This window comes from Staurois parvus, unplaced genomic scaffold (genome assembly GCF_062004578.1).
Source record: "Staurois parvus isolate SC_StPar_1 unplaced genomic scaffold, SC_StPar_1.0 ptg000098l, whole genome shotgun sequence".
Classification (NCBI taxonomy): Eukaryota; Metazoa; Chordata; class Amphibia; order Anura; family Ranidae; genus Staurois; species Staurois parvus.
The window spans coordinates 4,461,422-4,481,622 of NW_028317894.1; the positions used below are offsets into that span (position 1 = coordinate 4,461,422).

General features: G+C 39.9%; 1 protein-coding gene and 1 long non-coding RNA gene across 2 annotated transcripts in view; one reads left to right on the forward strand and one right to left on the reverse strand.

The window, feature by feature from the left end:
* LOC149467863 (uncharacterized) overlaps positions 1-20,201 on the reverse strand; it is a 59,289-nt gene that overhangs the window by 10,182 nt on the left and 28,906 nt on the right. The window lies entirely within an intron of this gene.
* LOC149467864 (uncharacterized) lies at positions 514-19,313 on the forward strand. Its single transcript, XM_089671079.1, has 6 exons — positions 514-519; positions 2,442-2,502; positions 10,388-10,504; positions 10,601-11,463; positions 14,456-14,543; positions 19,258-19,313. The coding sequence occupies exons 1-6, from the start codon at positions 514-516 to the stop codon at positions 19,311-19,313; spliced, it is 1,191 nt and encodes a 396-aa protein (XP_089527205.1).

Below are 20,201 nucleotides of genomic sequence, written 5' to 3' on the forward strand. Positions count from 1 at the left end.
GTCTCCAATCAATTCCCCCTGATGAAGCCACGTGACCGGTGGAGTAACGCGTAGGGGAGGGGCTCTGACGTCACCACGCCCAGTCGGCTTCTATATGGCGAATACAGCTAGTGTGCGGTGCACACAAGGAGATATGCATTAAGGCTTGTTTTAATTATTAAAATGTGAGTGCAATAGAATGGCTATGCAATAAAGTGTTTTATAAAGGTAAAGCACTATCTTTTGTTCTTTTTTTGGCATTATATGTGTGGAGACTTCTGGAGTGGATCTAGGAGGATTATTCCCCTTGGAGACTTCTGAAGTGGATCTAGGAGGATTATTCCCCTTGGAGGTGAGAAGGAGGAAATATCCATCCATCCACAGATCTGCATAGGATAGTAATGAGAGGAGAGACACCAGGTGGATAATCAGGAAATCACACTGTGGACACATTCAAAGAAGGTGGTGAACATCAGTGCACATTTTATCCTTTTAGGATAAACAGCTTGTTTAGCCTGTATTTTTGGGCTAAAAATGGAGGTGAGCGCATAATTGAGCTTCATATATACCGCAATCATCTATATGTTGGAGTGAATTCACCTATTTGTACCCATCTCTCAGAAAAGGAGGATTTCACTTTATTATTGATATTGGACACATAATAATGTTATTACACTAATATTTCTCTATATCCTAAAGGGATCATTCAAGTAATTTTGTGTACTGTTTGGATAATATATTGTAAGGACTTACACTGTTTTTATAGTTGATTTACATCAATATAGGAGTGCAGCACAGTTATTTGTTTTTATATAGATTCTGACACTATTTATGAGTTGGTGTGATGTGTTTGCGAACCTATTTGTGCATTTATAATAAGGTGATTTAATTTTTATTATTTTTGATTCAAGACACATTTATTCATTTTTTTTATTTATATATACTTTTTTGTATTTCACCTATTTATAGAAATTCACCATATTAGCTCACAAGTAATAATTAGCATGTGATTGATATTCAATCAGAATGCATGCCATCCTTTGTGTACAATGCTCCTTACATTTTTAAATTGCTGAAATTCTTCAAGGGGGCCCAAGCCCCATCCTCCACACCACAGGTAAGTTGTTTTAATTTGTATAACTGCTGCACAAGGAATAATCATTTTTTTAGAACTTGCAGTAAAATCATATTAACCACTAACACATCAGCTTGCAGAAACGTATGAGCTTTGATTGACTAAAGCATACTGCTCTGTCATATTTCCTATTTTACAGTGCTGTATTATGTAATTTGTATGGGCATTAGCTTGTAAAGTCAGGGATACCTTCAAACATGACCATTTATCCCTTTAATAGGGAAGTCTAGAATTTCAATTTTTAAACTATATATTAAACTATATATTAAAGCAAGTCTATGAAGAATTGTTTTTTAACCTTACTATGTAAACAGATACCCCCAAAACCCATGGAGCTTGTAGTTAGCTTACTCAGACTCCTCCCACTCCCACCCTATGATGATACATACTTGTATTCCTGCTTTTATGGGTGCTACACAGAAATCAGATGTGGAATTCTAGCACTTAGAGATGCCTACTATTCACAGTATGTAAGGTGTAAATAAGGTACACTTTAATGCAAATAAATGTTAAAGTATTCTCTCCATCTCTTTCTCTCTTCCCTTCCTACCTCTCTTTCATTCTGCCTTGCTCTCTTTTCAGGGTACAATCATTTGTGGAAAAACTGTTGAAAAATTTTAATGAGCAATATGCAAAGTGCTTTAATCTGATTAACATAACTAGACAACTAATTAATGACCCTCTTTTGTCCTTCTAAATCTGGCCATAGATGGATTTAAATTTGACCAGCTCAGCAGCAAGCAAACAAATTTCAGTCTATCTATGTCCATTCCTACTCAACAGAAGTTGATCTAATGATAGACTTCTGTTGAATGGGAATGTTGCTAAACTTTTGTCAACAAATGGCTGCATCCGATAGGCTGCAGCCATTGATCAGTGTGTTTTGCTAGCAAGGAGCCCTGCTGTCAGAATACAATTGCACAGTGGGGAGGATTCCTTCATCCACCTCTATGGCCAACTCAACTCTTTAAATTCTTCTAAAACAGAGCACCAGAGATATGAAATGTCCTCTCCACAGTGCTCCAATCAACAACGCTGCTCATGAATCATTGATAAACTTGTGCCATACTGGTGTGAGAACCAGTCTGCAGTGCTTAAATATAAATGGGACTACCAGAAACAGTGAATTCTTTGATTTTTTTCAATACGCAAATTGTTTTACTCTAAGATAACCCATCAACACCCTTCCCTTTTTCATATCCTTCTCACACAGAGGGTAGCAGTCTTGATCTCCAGCAGTGCAATACGCCCTCAGTACAGTGCTGATTTTATCAATGTTGTTCATGGAGCAGTCTGTTCTTTTCTGAATAATAAAATTGTTCTTTAGGTGGGCCTGTTGAACGGGTGGTTCTTTAACAGCTTCTGCTTTTGCCCTTATTCCCAGCAGTGTGAGATGGTCTTCATTACTAACTGTGGCACCAACATGGTTTACATTTTCCTTCAACAAATTCATTTAAAACCAAAAAGTACACACTGGCTACTTGGTAATGAACGTTGCGTTAAACCTCGACTCCTCTTCTCAGCAGATTCCTAAATAATATAAAAGCTTGCAAGTGTCTTTTCTGTATATAAAATAAAAATAAAACCCATTTTCCCAACCTGGGAAGTTATATTTCATCTCATAGCGTTAGGGCTAAGAAGTGGAAAGCAGACACAACAGGATGCGCTGGATGCCAAGCCTTTGTTTCACCACTCAACATCTATTTTCCAAATTCAGTCTGCTGACCAAACAGTCAATTGCCGAGCAATCAATCATATATAGAGTGGATGACAGATGGCTTAACCTGTCTTCTTGCCATTGTCTGATGAGGAAGAAATCCTTACTTTACAAAAAGAAAGCAGAGCGTTTAATTGTGTGAAAGTGAGCTATGTGACATTTGTAATTGTCTCATGAAAGATCGGATTAAATATACGTACTGTGGTCTTCATGTGATTCCACTTTCATGGACATTGTAGAGGTATTTATTAGACATTTCCACAATTATTATTTTGAGGATTAGAAAGTAAAAAATGAGTTAATTTATATATTATGAGACTTTAACCACTTTAGTCCAAGGTACCATTTTAAAATTGCATTTGTTTGTTCCACCAACATTTAAACAGTGTCCATTTTTAGCAGCTGCGGCATGTCCCATGTGTTGGTACTTAACGTGCTGGCTGTCTATACCAACTGCAGTTCAGTGCGAGGAAAAAGGTCTGAATTCTTTAGCTCCCAGGTTTGAAATTCTCTACCAAACACTCTTATTAAGCACACAGTGAAACACATTGTGATGATGTCATCTATGAGGTCACCAGAATTTCCTGTGAACTCAAACAATCATCTTTGGGCAGCACAGCGCTGGACCAGCTCTGCACAGATTCTCCCCGCAGTATACAATCACTTTTACAAGCAATCTTTTTGCTGCAAAAGTACATAGGGTGGCTAGACCAGGTCACTCCTGATCTGATCCAGCCCCCTTCCCTTTTATGTAGGAAAAAGGTATCATAAAAGTCTATAAATAAAAAATAAGATTAATCCATTTGCATTGTTGTCTGGTTTCCAACAAATGCATTGGATGCATTGGATTGCATTTATACTCATCGGGGACCATTTACTAAATGAGTAGTGTGTTCTCTTTTAAAGTGAATTGTCACCTACCTAGGTAAATGAGGTGAAACAAAGTAAAGTTTACTTTCTAATGAATGTCAAACAACAACAAAGAAAAATGCCCAGCTCAACTTACCAGCCAACCTCCAACCAACCAAATTATCCTGTCTAGCAGTTCATGTTAAAAGCAGGGGTTTAGTTTGCACACATTTGCAAATACGTGCGTAAGCTGCAGAGCCTCTTCACGGCACCCTGCTGTCTGAAGTCCTAACTATAAATGTTGAGAGCCTCCATAGTAGAAGCACATGCATAATAATGGATAGACTAAGGGCAGGTGAGCCTGGAGGGAGCCTACTCCTCATTAAAGGCATAGGGGCGCACTGGACACCCAGGATATAGCACAATGGCAGCTAAGATGTCCAGTGCATCTTTCACCAGTATACCAACAGTACAAAAAAAAATGGCAACTGCCCCAGTCTATACTTGGCCTTTGCAGTAAGGGGCACATGGAAGGGCGACGTATGTCAAACAACAACAAAGAAAAATTCCCAGCTCAGCTTACCAGTCAGCCTACAACCAACCAAATTGTCCTGTCTAATGCAGGCCATAGATGGATCGTAATTCGGCCGATTTTCGGTCGATTAACGAACTATCGGTCGGTCTAAAAAACCTACCTGACCACCAATTATTACGAAAATCGGCCGATTAATGAGTAACCTATAACGGGAAATGATGTCATTTTTATTTTTAATTTGTACCGGAAACGAAACTTCGTACGCTGCAAACTTCTCTTTCCAGGTCACTGCACATGCGCATAACATTTTCGGAAAACGATCGTCCGTTTTTGACCATCAATGAGGATAAAGTCGGGCGTTTTCCGAAAATTTTCCAACATCACCGATAATCTGAAAGGCCAAAATACACGAAAAACGGCCGACGAAATCGTCCACGAACGATAAGATAATCGGTAGATTTTTCTTCCAGACGAAAAATCGGCCGAATTACGATCCATCTATGGCCTGCATAACACTTTCTAATGAATACCCAATCATGTGCAAGGAAAAAAAAAGTTTACCATATTCACTAAGCTAAGTGAATTATTTTTGCAAAGTGAATTTTTACCTAGTGTAAGGAATATGGTAAAGTTGTGCTGACTTCAATTATCCAATCAAGTACAAAATATTAAAAATTATTCATTTTCCTTGCAGATTATAGAGTGATGTAAAGTGAATGTTCACTTTGTTTAACCCCCCTGGAGGTATTCCCAAGTGTAGCTCGGGGTTAACTTTCAGTACCAAAAGCGGTAATCCCGAGCTATACTCGGGATTACCCTGCAGCATTGCTCAGGGATTCCCTCTTGCACTTACGTTGTCCTTTGCTCCCGTGATGTCCCCCCTGCAGCGTCCCCGGCCATCTCCTCCGGCAAATGGTGACATCTATCTTCCGGGTTCCGTTCCCTGCGAGCGTCGGGACATACGGGACGTACAGGGGACGGAATGGCGGGAATTTAAAAAATGTAAAAATTTGACTTTCACTCTATACACTAAAATCTGATAGTAAAACATTACTGTATCAAACCATTTCACATACATTTTGTCCCTAGTGCTTTGCCCTGTGCCCCGCCTGCATTTTTACTGTCCTTTCTGCCTGGAAACTGAGAAACATCCATGGCGTCCAAAAAGCATCCCTTTAGGTCAAAATTTCAAATTTCAGTCTTTTTGGATGGCTTACATTATTGAATTAAATTTATTATTATTATAATATTATTTTTTATGATTATTTATTATAATTTATGATTTCTATTTCAAATTTTATCATACCCGGGATGTTTACTAGACTCTTGTTCGGACAGATTTCAGTGAGTTATCCCTAAGAATTACAGGCCTACAATAAAAAACTACATATTTTATAACTACATATAACTCATTCACTGCCTTATCATCTCCCGACTTGACTATTGCAACTCCCTCCTTGCTGGCCTACCCCAACACAGGCTATCCCCGCTTCAGTCTATCCTGAATTCTGCGGCCAGACTCATCCATCTTACCAACCGCTCCGTATCTGCCACCCCCTTCTGCCAATCCCTCCACTGGCTTCCGATTGCCCAACGGATAAAATTCAAAATATTAATATTGACGTACAAAGCTGTTCATAACACTGCCCCAAACTACATCACCGACCAGATATCCATCTACCACCCAAAACACACTCTCCGCTCCTCACAAGACCTCCATCTCTCCAGTTCCCTGGTCTCCTCCTCCGATGCCCGTCTCCAGGACTTCTCCAGGGCTTCCCCCATCCTCTGGAACTCAGTACCCCAATCCATCAGACTGTCACCTTCCCTCCCCACCTTCAGGCACACCCTGAAAACCAATCTCTTCAGAGAAGCCTACCCCGCCCTCACCTAATATGCTGATCTCCTTCGCTCTTCCCACCACTCCATCCCCTACAGCTATTTCCTCCTGTACCACTCTCCCCTCCCTCCTAGATTGTAAGCTCCAAGGAGCAGGGCCTTCGAACCCCTCGTGTATAGAATTGTATTGTTACTGTTCGGTCTCGTGTACTGTCTCCCATTATAATGTACAGCGCTGAGCAAACCGTTGGCGCTATATAAATACTGTATAATAATAAAATAATAATATTATTTCCATGCAAAAAAAGTACCGCTTTGAGCACAGAAATACTGACATAATCAGACCTCTAGGGAGGTTAACCTTGTTTGCTAACATAATGGAAAATTTGAGAGCAAACACACTTTAATTCTTCAGTAAATCAGGGTCTTAGCTTTACATACTTACCCAAATGTGCCAATGTAATTCTGAATTTATGCAAATCTGTCACATCACAATAATTCCTGTCTGTGTAAACTTATTTTAATGTTATAATACCAATTTACACAAACAGCTTTTTCCAGCATGCATTGTGAGGTAGCTATAAAATATTAACCACTTGAGCTCCAGAAGGTTTTACACCCTTCTTGACCAGGCCATTTTTTTCTATTTGGCACTGCACTACTTTAACTGGCAATTGCATGGTCATGCAACACTGTACCCATATGAAGCATATATCATTTATATTCACACAAATAGAGCTCTCTTTGGTGGCATTTGATCACTGCTGGGTTTTTTCTTTTTTACTATATAAATGACAAATTCCAACATTTTGGAGAAAAAAACATATTTTCTTCTTTATGGTATAAAACATATGCAATTAAATAAATACATTTCATCATCTCATTTCTTGAAACCCTAAAAAAGGCAGGAGAGTACAAATATCCCCCACCCTACCCAAATTTTTGGAAAGCAGACAGTCTGAGGTATTTAGTACGAGACATGGCGAGTTATTTGAAGTTGTAATTTTTTGTCACTTTTTTGGAAGATGCATAAATTAAATACATTTTTTTTCATAGTTTTTTTCTTAATATACTGTCACTATTGTCACATATATAGTCATATGATTGCTGTTGCAGTGACCAGGAATACTGGCTGATAAGAGTATGTTAAGAGTATGATATATATATATATATATATATATATATATATATATATAATTCATTTTTTTTAATCTTTTTTTTTCTTTTTATTTTGTACTATTTTTTTAATATCCTGTTGTCAGAAGTTCACTGTATAAGCAATAGCTTTATCTGGCATGTCCCATTCATGAACAGCTTGCTTTTGATTGTGATCTGTGATTGGTTAAGCTAATCACAATGTACATGTATCACGGTACCATGTGATTGCTGTGGGCCAATCACAGATCACAATTGGAAGCAAGTTTTTCAAGAATGGGAAACCGTTCATGACAGGTTGTTTACATTGTTATCATGGAACTGTTATGACTAATCATAGCAGTTACATGATTCCCAGTTACCAGATACCGATAACGGTGATGTTGTATACCCCTTTAAATGAACCACAGACACAATGTAACTGAACACAGCAGACTTAAAGCAAACAATGAATTTGAAGGTGTCAGTCAGTCAAACCCTGGGATAGTATCCAAGACTGGCTGGGTGAACCACCAGGTATTTAGACACTTTAAGACAAAGCAAACCGTGATGAACAATAGCACTTGAGTATACACAGAATGTTAGACACTAGATATTTGAATGCATTTGGGGGTGGGGGCTAGGAGTTATTACTAGAGAGGGGTTAGACTGTAGGGGACCCTAAACTTATGGTGGGTAGTTAAGCTCTATTTGGGCCAACTCACACCTTACAGATTAAATGATAAGAGTAGTCCAAGTGGCAGGTCTGAATACAGTTTTTTGCGGCACGTTGGAGCTCAGTATGTTGGAGGAAATATCCACAATGGGGAAAGAGATTTAAGCAATCAGCAAACAGGTAATGGGTGTATCAAAGTAGCAAGTTTCCTCTATGATCTGGACTAGTATGTCTGCATGCAGTGTCCATGTGCTAAGTGTTATGAGAATGTTATAGCTGTTACTACTATTATGTTGTTATTTGTAATATATCTTTATAGAAAGATTTACTGTGTGGACTGTGGACATGCCAAAATAATGGATGAAAGATGTGATGACCACAACAGAAATCTGTTCAAAATTAAAATACAGGAATCTAGATTGGTGGCCCTGAGATAAGGGCATAAACCCAGAGAGAGCAAATTATTTCTAAGGGGAAAACCATAAGGTATGGCAGTCAAAGACAAGTGCTGCCACTGCAGACAAACTATAACTTGTGAATACCCAATAGCTGGAACATTGCTGGTTGCCCATGCCCGCTGTATAACACGCATTGCTGTGTGGCCACTTCTATTCTGTTTTACAAAAGGCAGTCACCCCAGAGGTCAAATGGTGACTCAGTCAGTTTATTTATTCTACATTGGACCATTTAAGCTAGGAGACAGTTACCAAATTATGTCCAGGAAAGCCACACATGATGGAGTGTTGGGGGAAGTCAGCCCTAGACAGAACAATAGAAAATACATAAAACATTCTTCATTAGACGCAAATATCATGTTTCTCTAGTGAGCTCAATTAACGCCCACTGTCCGGAACAGCTGCTCTTCCACTGAGAAGCAGACTTTAATTGATATTTTTCTATATCTAATCTTAGTTACTCTAAGTTTAATTCGTTTTCAAGTCATGCCTTTATAAAAAAAAAAGCTGACTCCTAATATGTACATAAACATATATATATATAGATTTATATATGTATGTGTGTGTATATATATATATATATATTTATGCTGGAGAGAGAGAGAGACAGAGAGAGAGGTAGTCCAGATGCCACAGTGCATTTAGGGTCTTCCTGCTCATGTTTTTTCATTAATGTTGCACCAAACACAAAGCAAAAGTGTTTTTCTTTGCAGGGGTCTGTGACAGCGCAATCCAGCATACATAAAAACATTCAGGCCTCAGGCTAGTTATGACTGATCTTAGAAGATGGATAACACATTATGAGTGCTGTAATATGGGGAATCCGGGATCACCAACCAGCCATTTGTAAATGTAAAAGTCTTTATTGTTCCTTCAAAACCTGGAAAACAAAACAGTTTTCTTCAGCAAACAAATACCAACAGTCCATTGTTCTGGTACAATGTATGCATTGAAAACAATATTACAGCTCACTGCTGGTATACCAGTCCTACACCTAGGTTATGGTTTCTGTGTACTTTAGTGTACAAGAAAAGCCGCAGGAGCTCAGTCTCTAGAAACTCTCCACTCTTTCTTGCAGCTGTGGACTATTCCATTCCATTTGACACACAAGTACTGACTGCTTGCTGCTCCTTTTCAAGCTTCCCCCACAGGCAGTTTAATTCTTTAGGGACTCTGTAATCAGGGTTGGAGGCTATTTCCTACCCAAAATCTCTTCGAGTCTCCAAATTCCAGGTCCCAAATGAGGATTTACCAATCCTAAGAGAACTGAGGATCAGTCCTCTCTTCTCCAACCAGACTACCGGGAAACCCCTGACAGTGAGTACTCAACAGTATCTCTCACTGTTTCCCTGAAAGGGACCACAACCCAAATAATGGAAAAACCTATCTGCCTTCCAGGGCCCATCGCTGGCAAACTGTACATTGCAAATATACAGGCATGTTGCAAGTGCACACTGTTAGCAGGCTTGCAATGCAATAGCTAGATCCACTATCCTTAAAACCATGAGTTCTAAAAATCTGTGACCATTCAGGACACATAAAAGTGTTGTGTGCAATGATGGTGTGCAGGCCATCCTGGTGATTGCATACAGTGGTTCTTGTTTAGCAAATTGCCCGGCTTACTTTACACATAGGGTGTTGTACTACAGAAAAATAAATACTAAATCTCTGGTAATTTTCTGTGTAGAGCTCCCCTTGCTGACTGTAATACCTTATCCTATGGTGCAACTCATACTAACCCTCCCTGTAGCCCTAACCCTCACCATTACTCTCCCAGTATCCTTAACCCTTGTACTAACTTGTAGCCCCAGCACAAGTCCTGAAGTCCTAACCCTTACTATTATCATCCCTGTAACCCTAACCCTCACAATAACCCTCCCTGTAGCCCTAACCTACACTGTTACTGTCCCTTTATCCTTAAGACTCCCAGTAATGCTCATGCTAACCCTTCCGTAGCCTGAACCCTCAAGGTAACCTTCATACCTCTGTAGTTTGAACTATCACTGATACTGTACATTCTCTTTATCCTTAACACTCACAGTAACTCTCATACTTACCCTTTCTGTAGTCCTAACCTTCACTGTTACCTTCCCTGTAACCCTTACCATTACATTAACCCTCCCTGTTACCTTCCCTGTAACCCATACCATTACACTAACCCTCCCTGTTACCTTCCCTGTAACCCATACCATTACACTAACCCTCCCTGTTATCTTCCCTGTAACCCTTATCATTACACTAACCCTCCCTGTTACCTTCCCTGTAACCCATACCATTACACTAATCCTCCCTGTTATCTTCCCTGTAACCCTTACCATTACACTAACCTTCACTGTTACCTTCCCTGTAACCTTCCCTGTAACCCTTATCATTACACTAACCCTCCCTGTTACCTTCCCTGTAACCCTTACCATTACACTAACCCTCCCTGTTACCTTCCCTGTAACCCTTACCATTACACTAACCCTCCCTGTTACCTTCCCTGTAACCCTTACCATTACACTAACCCTCCCTGTTACCTTCCCTGTAACCTTCCCTGTAACCCTTATCATTACACTAACCCTCCCTGTTACCTTCCCTGTAACCCTTACCATTACACTAACCCTCCCTGTTACCTTCCCTGTAACCCTTACCATTACACTAACCCTCCCTGTTACCTTCCCTGTAACCCTTACCATTACACTAACCCTCCCTGTTATCTTCCCTGTCACCCTTACCATTACACTAACCCTCCCTGTTATCTTCCCTGTAACCCTTACCATTACATTAACCCTCCCTGTTACCTTCCCTGTAACACTTACCATTACACTAACCCTCCCTGTTATCTTCTCTGTAACCCTTACCATTACACTAACCCTCCCTGTTACCTTCCCTGTAACCCTTACCATCACACTAACCCTCCCAGTAACTCTAACTATCACACTAACACCCCTTGTAACCTTAACCATCACAATAACCCTCCCTGTTATCTTCCCTGTAACCCTTACCATTACACTAACCCTCCCTGTTATCTTCCCTGTAACCCTTATCATTACACTAACCCTCCCTGTTACCTTCCCTGTAACCCTTACCATCACACTAACCCTCCCTGTTATCTTCCCTGTAACCCTTACCATTACACTAACCCTCCCTGTTATCTTCCCTGTAACCCTTACCATTACACTAACCCTCCCTGTTACCTTCCCTGTAACCCTTACCATCACACTAACCCTCCCAGTAACTCTAACTATCACACTAACACCCCTTGTAACCTTAACCATCACAATAAACCTTCTTGTAGCCTTAATCCCCACTATTACTCTAATGGAATTCTTAATCCTTATAGTATACATTCTTGTAAACCCAACCCTCACAGCAACCCACCCAACAACTCTAACCCTCTCTGTTACCCTCCCTGTAGTCCTAGCCCACACTGTTACTTTCCCTTCATCCGTAACACTCACAGTAATGTTCATGCTAACCCTTACTCTATCCTTAACCCTCGCATTGACCTTCACACCAACTCTCCCTGTAACCCTAACCATCACACTAATCATCCATGTAGCCATCACATTAAGCCTCACTTCATCCCTCTGTGTGGCCCTTACCATCCCTGTAGCCTTAACTCTTACTGTACACTTTCCTATAACCCTAACACCCACCAGTACTTAAACCGTAACACTAACCCCCAATTTAATTCTTAACGCTGACCCTCCTTAATGTAAATCTACCCCTTTATTTATCCAGTATATTCACATTAACAGCATTGGGATCATCTATGTAGAACAACCTTCTTGTCATAGATTATGCTTTTCATATATACATTGTGGGTAGTTAAAAAGCAATGAACCAAAGCGTGCCTTCTAGTTTTGAATAAACTGTACAACAAATGTGTTGGTAAATGAATGATTTTACATGTTCTTTAAAAATGCATGCAATTGTATACCCCTACAATGTGTTTTGCCTTCCACCCTTCAAAATCAACAATCCAGAAATTATAGAGCTAAAGTCAGATTGTAGATGAGGGTGCTGATAGAGGACCAAAGTCAGATTGTAGATGAGGGTGCTGATAGAGGACCAAGCCATTGACAGTGATAACTCAATGCCTTCCGAAGTGCTAGGCTTTGAGGGGACAGGCCTCGCCACATGTATGGAGCAATAGCGCTGTGCTCTGTGGTGTCACAGATCATTAAATGAGCAGGGATATGTTAGACACTTTGCCCCAGGCAGCAGTGTGATAATACTGTTGTTTCTATTTATACTCAGCTATTTTAGCTCCTTCCATGTTATTAGTCAATTTCAACTACAAGGGACTATTGACCCGGAAACTAATGAAAGACATTTCTGTCTCAACAGACTTCTGAAATCTCCACCAAAATGAGTTCTGAATTTGACGACTCAGAGAAACACAACAGTCTCTGTGTGATCTGGAGGGGAAGGAATTGTACAATTGGCAGGGCATTATTTGGGGTGCGTTAAAGGTTGAAATGCAGGTTACTCTCCCACGTCTGAACAAATTACTTCATGATAATTGATCTAGATAGCTATGCATTGCTACAGACCAAGAAACAACAATTTTTTAATTTTTTTCCATGCAAGGTACTGTGTGGCTATATTTTACTGATATAATGGTAGACTATTGGTGGCAGTCTGCATCCAGGGGTCTGTTGTCCTGACAAGGGAAATTTTATAGTGTGACAACAGTGCAAAAAAAGCTGATTTAGGTTGAAGAACATGACTGATAGCTCTTCCTCAATGTACATTTACTGGCCTTAGGTCTATCAAGGAGATAGAAAAGAGAGCTTTAGGTATCTCTAAAATGTCATAAAAACCTACGCATCCCAAATATATATAGAAAAAAATTATTTTATTTAACTGATTATCTCCTAGAAAAGTAGTAGACCCCCCCAAGACATTTTAAAACAGTTAAAACAAGAAAAAATAGCCGTGTGATCCTGTAACCACAATAGCTGGATCATAACTGGTCCTCATACTCCTTATACAGCATATAAGTTTAGGAATATGTACAAATGGAATCAATCTTATATGCAAATAAAGTCAAGTCCATTATATCAGCCTGAAAACATGTTTGGTAGATACATATGATGCCTGAAAAGTATTCATTAAAAACAAGATTTAATAATGTATAAGTGTAATATGGTACGAATGCTTATGTTAGGTACATTCAAGTCAGTGGCCAGTGGGAAAGTATGAATCAGAAGCTGATTGTGTCTTAAACTCATATTTCCAGTGTCTCCTTTTTCTCCAACTAACAAAAACCGCATGCTGTAATGATCCTGTATGCTATAAAGACAAAGTCTTAAATGAGGTGATACAAAGTCATGAACACAGTATCAGAACATGGTGTTGGTATTGAAATGTTAGATCTGCAGGCAATATACTCAAAGTAAAGGGAAACAGTAGTCCAACAAGACTTCTCTTAGAAGTCATTGACACTGATAGAGCAAGCCTGACAAAGCAGCTAAATAAAGTGCGTACGTACATATATGTGTTCTCAATATTGATTGTCTGACCATGGGCTCTGGAGTTTTCCCATAATAATTTACATGGTCAACGTAATCACCTTTTGGTGTGTATGATTTAGGCTGCATAAAATAACTTGAATAACTTAAATATAGGTAATTATGCAATAGATTCAAAATGAAGTAATATATGGGTGATTTACTAAAGGCAAATAAGCTGTATACTTTGCAAAGTGCAGTTGCACTGTTTAAGAGCCGTTGTTCCAGAGCTTAGTAAATGAAGTAAAGAATCACTTTGCAAAGAATACCAAATCACATACAAGTAAAATAAAAAAAACAGCATTTTTGCTTGCACATGATTGGATGATGGAAGTTAGCAGAGCTTCTGCTCACTTACTAAGCTCTAGCTCTGCATGATATTAGTTGCTCCTTCCTATATTAAATATATTTAATCTTATAATAATACTTCCTATAATAATAAAAAAAGTTGTTTAGTCTGTAGAGGATAGAGAAAAAGTGGACTATATAGATTTCGCTGTGGCCCCTTCAATTTGGATGCGTCCAAATTCAAGGAAGACCCAGAGAAAGTTTCTCTAATTATAGGATGCATATGAAAAAGCCCTTGAATAGCTCATAGTACACAAAAGTATTCAGGCCTGTATGGATGTAATCAGGGACGTATCTTCTATGTGGCAAACAAGGCTTTTGCCTTGTGCCGCATCTTTCTTGGAGCTGGCGCTGCCCCCAGAAGAAGAGACTCAGGTGACCGAAGGTAGGGACCAGGCGAGGCACTATATGGAATCCGAGGATGACACCAGCCTATCCTGGTCATGTCTCCAGCGATGGCCGGCTGGTTTAATTCAGGAGAGCTGTTAGGGTGAGTGCTGGAGAAATCTCTCTCTCTTCCCCCATATGGGGGGCACATCATTTTTTTAGTTACCTAGGTCAGCACAACATCTAAACTCTAAATACACCACTGGTTGTAATGGTATGTACTGAGGTGTCCGTTTGTGAACCAGCGGTAATAGATCGCTGCTCAGTTCTCCGGCATTCTCGGAGAACACAGTTCTCCTGTGAATGCAGTTTATGAAGCAGTTCTCCAAACGAAGGGAGAACGGTCTCCAAACGCTGGAGAACGGTCTACAAACTCTGAAAAACGGCTCATTTTACTATAATCTCTCGAGATTACAGTAAAAGATCAGTTTACTAAACAAAGATAAACTATCTCTGCTTAGTTTTCGGTCCCTCTGATTCTCCAGCTCTGGGCTGGGGAATCTGGAGGGAGAACACAGATCTCCAGAGAAGGGCTGACATGATCTCCTGAGTGTCACAAACTGTGAATGACCAGAGAATAGCTGAGATCTGTTGAATCGCAGCTATTCTCTGTGTCATAAAAGGACACCTGAGTTAAGATACAGTCATGGCCGAAATTGTTGGCACCCTTGATATTTTTCCTGAAAATCAAGTATTTCACACAAAAAAGGTATTGCATTAACACATGTTTTGCTATACACATGTTTATTCCCTTTGTATGTATTGGAACAAATATAAAACAGAGGCAGAAAAGCAAATATGACATAATGTCACACAAAACCCCAAAAATGGGCTGGACAAAAGTATTGGCACCCTTAACTTAATATTTGGTTGCACACCCTTTGGAAAACATAACTGAAATCAGTCGCTTCCTATAACCATCAATAAGCTTCTGACACCTCTCACCCGGAATTTTGGACCACTCTTCCTTTGCAAACAGCTCCAGGTCTCTCTTATTGGAAGGACACCTTTTCCCAACAGCAATTTTAAGATCTCTCCACAGGTGTTCAATGGGATTTAGATCTGGGCTCATTGCTGGCCACTTCAGAACTCTCCAGCGCTTCTTTGCCATCCATTTCTGAGTGCTTTTTGACGTATGTTTGGGGTCATTGTCCTGCTGGAAGACCCAGGATCTTGGACGCAAACCCAGCTTTCTGACACTGGGCCCTACAGTGCGACCCAAAATCCTTTGGTAATCCTCAGATTTCATGATGCCTTGCACACAGTCAAGGCACCCAGTGCCAGAGGCAGCAAAACAACCCCAAAACATCATTGAACCTCCACCATATTTTACCGTAGGTACTGTGTTTTGTTCTTTGTAGGCCTCATTCCGTTTTCGGTAAACAGTAGAATGATGTGCTTTACCGAAAAGCTCTATCTTGGTCTCATCTGTCCACAAGACGTTTTCCCAGAAGGCTTTTGGCTTACTCAAGTACATTTTGGCAAACTGTAGTCTTGCTTTTTTATGTCTCTGTGTCAGCAGTGGGGTCCTCCTGGGTCTCCTGCCATAGCGTTTCATTTCATTTAAATGTCGACGGATAGTTCGCGCTGACACTGATGCTCCCTGAGCCTGCAGGACAGCTTGAATGTCTTTGGAACATGTTTGGGGCTGCTTATCCACCATCCGGACTATTCTGCGTTGCAATCTTTCATCAATTTTCCTCATCCGTCCACGACCAGGGAGATTAGCTACAGTGCCATGGGTTGCAAACTTCTTGATAATGTTGCGCACTGTGGACAAAGGCAAATCTAGTTCTCTGGAGATGGACTTGTAACCTTGAGATTGTTGATATTTTGCCACAATTTTGGTTCTCAGGTCCTCAGACAGTTCTCGTCTCCTCTTTCTGTTGTCCATGCTTAGTGTGGCACAGACAGACACACAATGCAAAGGTTAAGTGAACGTCTCTCCTTTTTATCTGCTTTCAGGTGTGATTTCTATATTGCCCACACCTGTTACTTGCCCCAGGTGAGTTTACAGGAGCATCACATGCTTGTAACATTCTTATTTATCCGCAGTTGTGAAAGGGTGCCAATACTTTTGTCCAGCCCATTTTTGGAGGTTTGTGTGACATTATGTCGAATTTGCTTTCTTTCCTCCCTTTTTTTGTTTTGTCCCAATACACACAAAGGGAATAAACATGTGTATAGCAAAACATGTGTTAATGCAATACGTTTCGTGAGAAATACATGATTTCCTGGAGAAATATCAAGGGTGCCAACAATTTCGGCCATGACTGTATGATCAGTGTGTGAAAGGAATAGACGCAAATCAATTGGATATACTGTGCATTTATTAAATGAGTTACATATGAATAGAACACACTTAGGGATATGTTTATCATTGTTTTTGATAGACATATACATATTGTTTCGATAATTTGTTTTGGATGAAAATGTTTTTTCGGAGATTTGAATGTATACAAATCTCCTAATGGACATAGTAACAAATGTCAATGAATTCAAAAGAAGGTATAATGAAATTAACAAATGCTTTCATTACAGTTGTTTTATTCGAATGATTTCACATGATGTGATTGTAGTTCAAGCCCATGGGGAAATAAATTGCATTTTCAAATTAGTTTGATCATTTGGATTCGGATATCAAATGGATCCTAATTTTGTTCCATTCGTTAATTTAGATGTGCATGACGCCAGTTAATATTGTACAATCAGCTAATTCCATTTCTCTTGGTGAGTTAGTGCGTCCACCTGGACCAACGAATATTTGAAACAAATGCCAATGATACGAAACGAATTCTGAAAATGAATTGGGTCAACACAATGAATATGATGAAACTAAATTCTTCAATGAACAAATGCATCTCAAATGAAAATATCTCATTTTTGATCAAGATTTATCAAATGTTTGCACAAAAGTTACCCATTTTTTACCAAGATTTTATTTTCCACATTTACTCTACTTACCATTGTTTTTTTTGGTCATACTGGCACATTATGACATGATTACCTCTCAGCATCGTGAGGTTTAAGCTCGCAGCATCCACTCCATCCCCATTGGTGCAGTGTTATCTTCCACTTCATCCAGGTCCACTGTCTTCTTGCATTGCCCTTTGGGCAGGCACTCACCTCCTACTTACAGATACCAGGACATGTACAGTTTAAAAAAAATTGCTAGCAGGTATGTGAAAGAGTTTTATTTTGGTAAAAAATATCTCTTCTACCAAAAAATCCCACCTGTTGCCACATTTTCAGGGTTTACGTTTACTTTAACTTTTTCCTGATTGCACCTAGTTTAAAACTTCAAACTATTTACTTGCTTTGGACTGGTGCATTTAGTCCACAAAGTAATTTATGGCTTGTGAACCGGTGAACTTTGGGCATTTGATATTTTGTAGTCAGGTGACCTTCCTGTGCCTTTATATCTCAGATGTTTGCAGCTGTTTGTTTGTGGGCTAGCTTTGGTATGGTACTGTGTGATATTTTTCCCCCAATTGATGCAACTCTAGCATTACTGCTTTTGGCAAACATAATAGAAAATACCCAGTTTTGGCTGAAAGTGAACAGTTGTCTTCTCTGAAGCTGAGACATCCACTCTCTGATGCTGAGACAGTGAACTTGCAGTGGTGTAGTTAGGTTTTGTGCTACCCTAGGCAACACAAAAACCGGTGCCCCCCCACAGGGAGAGCCTGACGTTGACCAACACCCCTGCCTCCCACCCGAGAAAGCCTTCCACTACCACTGCCCCCTATACACCAGCCACCATCCCCCATGCAAGAGAGAGAAAGACACTCATCTTCACAGCTCCGGACATCCAACGAGAGTCAGGCTGTGCATCCACCATCATGAAACCCACAGCCTGTCACAGAACCCACCAGGTCCCCATGTCGTGTGTGTCCCTTCTTCCAAGGGGCAGTGCTGCCCCCCCTGAAAAATGCCGCCCTAGGCAAATGCCTTGTTTGCCTTGTGGTTAGTACATCCCTGATCACTTGTCTCAGCCTGCTGATGGATCATGATGAAGTCATGTTGTAGCGTGATGTAACGCGCGGGACGTGGTGAAGTAATTTCCTGTCATGCTGACGTAATTTCCGTCAGTCTTGGGACTCCAATAGACATCAATGCAAAGTACATCCACAGCATGTGGTTACACACAGAGCCTATGCAAAGCCAGTTACATGTGAGTGGGACTTGTATTACCTTAGTATTTAATAATAAAACGTTATTACACTATGGGAGCATCTTCCTTTCTTTCTCTGGCTGTATGAGGATTGGCTATTTCCCGGATATCTCTGCGGAGGCTGCTTGCGGTGCCTTTTTCCACCAGTGAGGGGGATTGACTCTGCGTTGGACCTTGTACCTGTGAGAAGGGGTCCAGGTTCCAGAACAGTTTGGCACTATTTGAAAAAGCGCTTTGACCCTGTGGGGTCGCTTCATGGAGGCGAGGGGGCATTTCACTCAGTGCGGAATTCCCTACTTCATATATGTATATCCACTAAGAACTACAAAACTCCTCCACCATTTAGGTGGTTTTGGACTTTAAGTTTATTTGGATGAGATTCACTCCACAAATTGGATATAATTTTATATGAGTTTTGTTTTTTTATGTCACGGAATCACGTATATATCTCTTATTTTCAATTTTTATTCCCGCATTTGGGGTCACATTAAGCAGTTTATTTGTCTTTCCTGTTTTTTATGTTTATAGGCTGTGTGGCTTATAAACGCTTCACTACATACAAAGATTCTATTAGTGTCGCTTAGCCACTAGTTTTCACTTTATCCCCAATTAGGGTCACTGCTATATGGTTCACATTTTTTCTTTTATTAGTCATTTATCTGCAGAATTTGGATGTTGCATTTTTGATTATGTTGTGTTATACTAGCTTTGTGGTTTTTCACAATTAACCACTTTTTCAAATTTTTTTCTTAACTTATTTATTTCAGGTACTTATATAGCACCGTCAATTTACGCAGCACTTTACATATATATATTGTACATTCACATCAGTCCCTAACCCTCAAGGGGCATACAATCTAAGGTCCCTAACTTACATCCATACACATACTAGGGACAATTTAGACAGGATCCCATTAACCTATCAGCATGTCTTTGGAGTGTGGAAGGAAACCGGAGAACCCGGAGGAAACCCACGCAGGCACAGGGAGAACATGCAAACTCTAAGCAGGTGGTGCCGTGGTTGGGATTCAAACCAACAACCCTAGTACTGCCAGGCGGAAGTGGTAATCATTGAGCCACTGTGCTGCCCATACTTATGAGCATTATAAGTGTTTTTTCGGATAGTTTTCTTGGTAGTTACCAGTTTGGCCCAGAATATACCTGTAGGTATGTTTTCTACATCACTAGTCATTTGTGCAATTTAGCACAGTAGTGGTGGGATTTTATTTTATCACTCATTTGGCACTTATTAAGGAGTGTCACTTATAAATCACCAATTTAGGGTGTACTTAGGTTACACCTTAGATATATTTTGGGGGTTTCAACGTCATATATGATTTTGCACATACATGTGTATTCTATTCTATATATCTTTTTATATATAATTTGATATCCATTAGTCACTTATTTAATGTGCATGTAGGTAACACTCTAGATCTAGTACTTTGGGGGTTCCACTGTTATATATTATT

Bases quoted from the DNA above. Each gene is read 5' to 3' on its own strand.
- LOC149467864 (XM_089671079.1), top strand. The intron at 11,464-14,455 runs GTAACCCTTACC...GGATGTAATCAG, and splicing joins CCCTCCCTGTTATCTTCCCT to GGACGTATCTTCTATGTGGC. The intron at 14,544-19,257 runs GTGACCGAAGGT...TTATGTTTATAG, and splicing joins CCCCAGAAGAAGAGACTCAG to GCTGTGTGGCTTATAAACGC.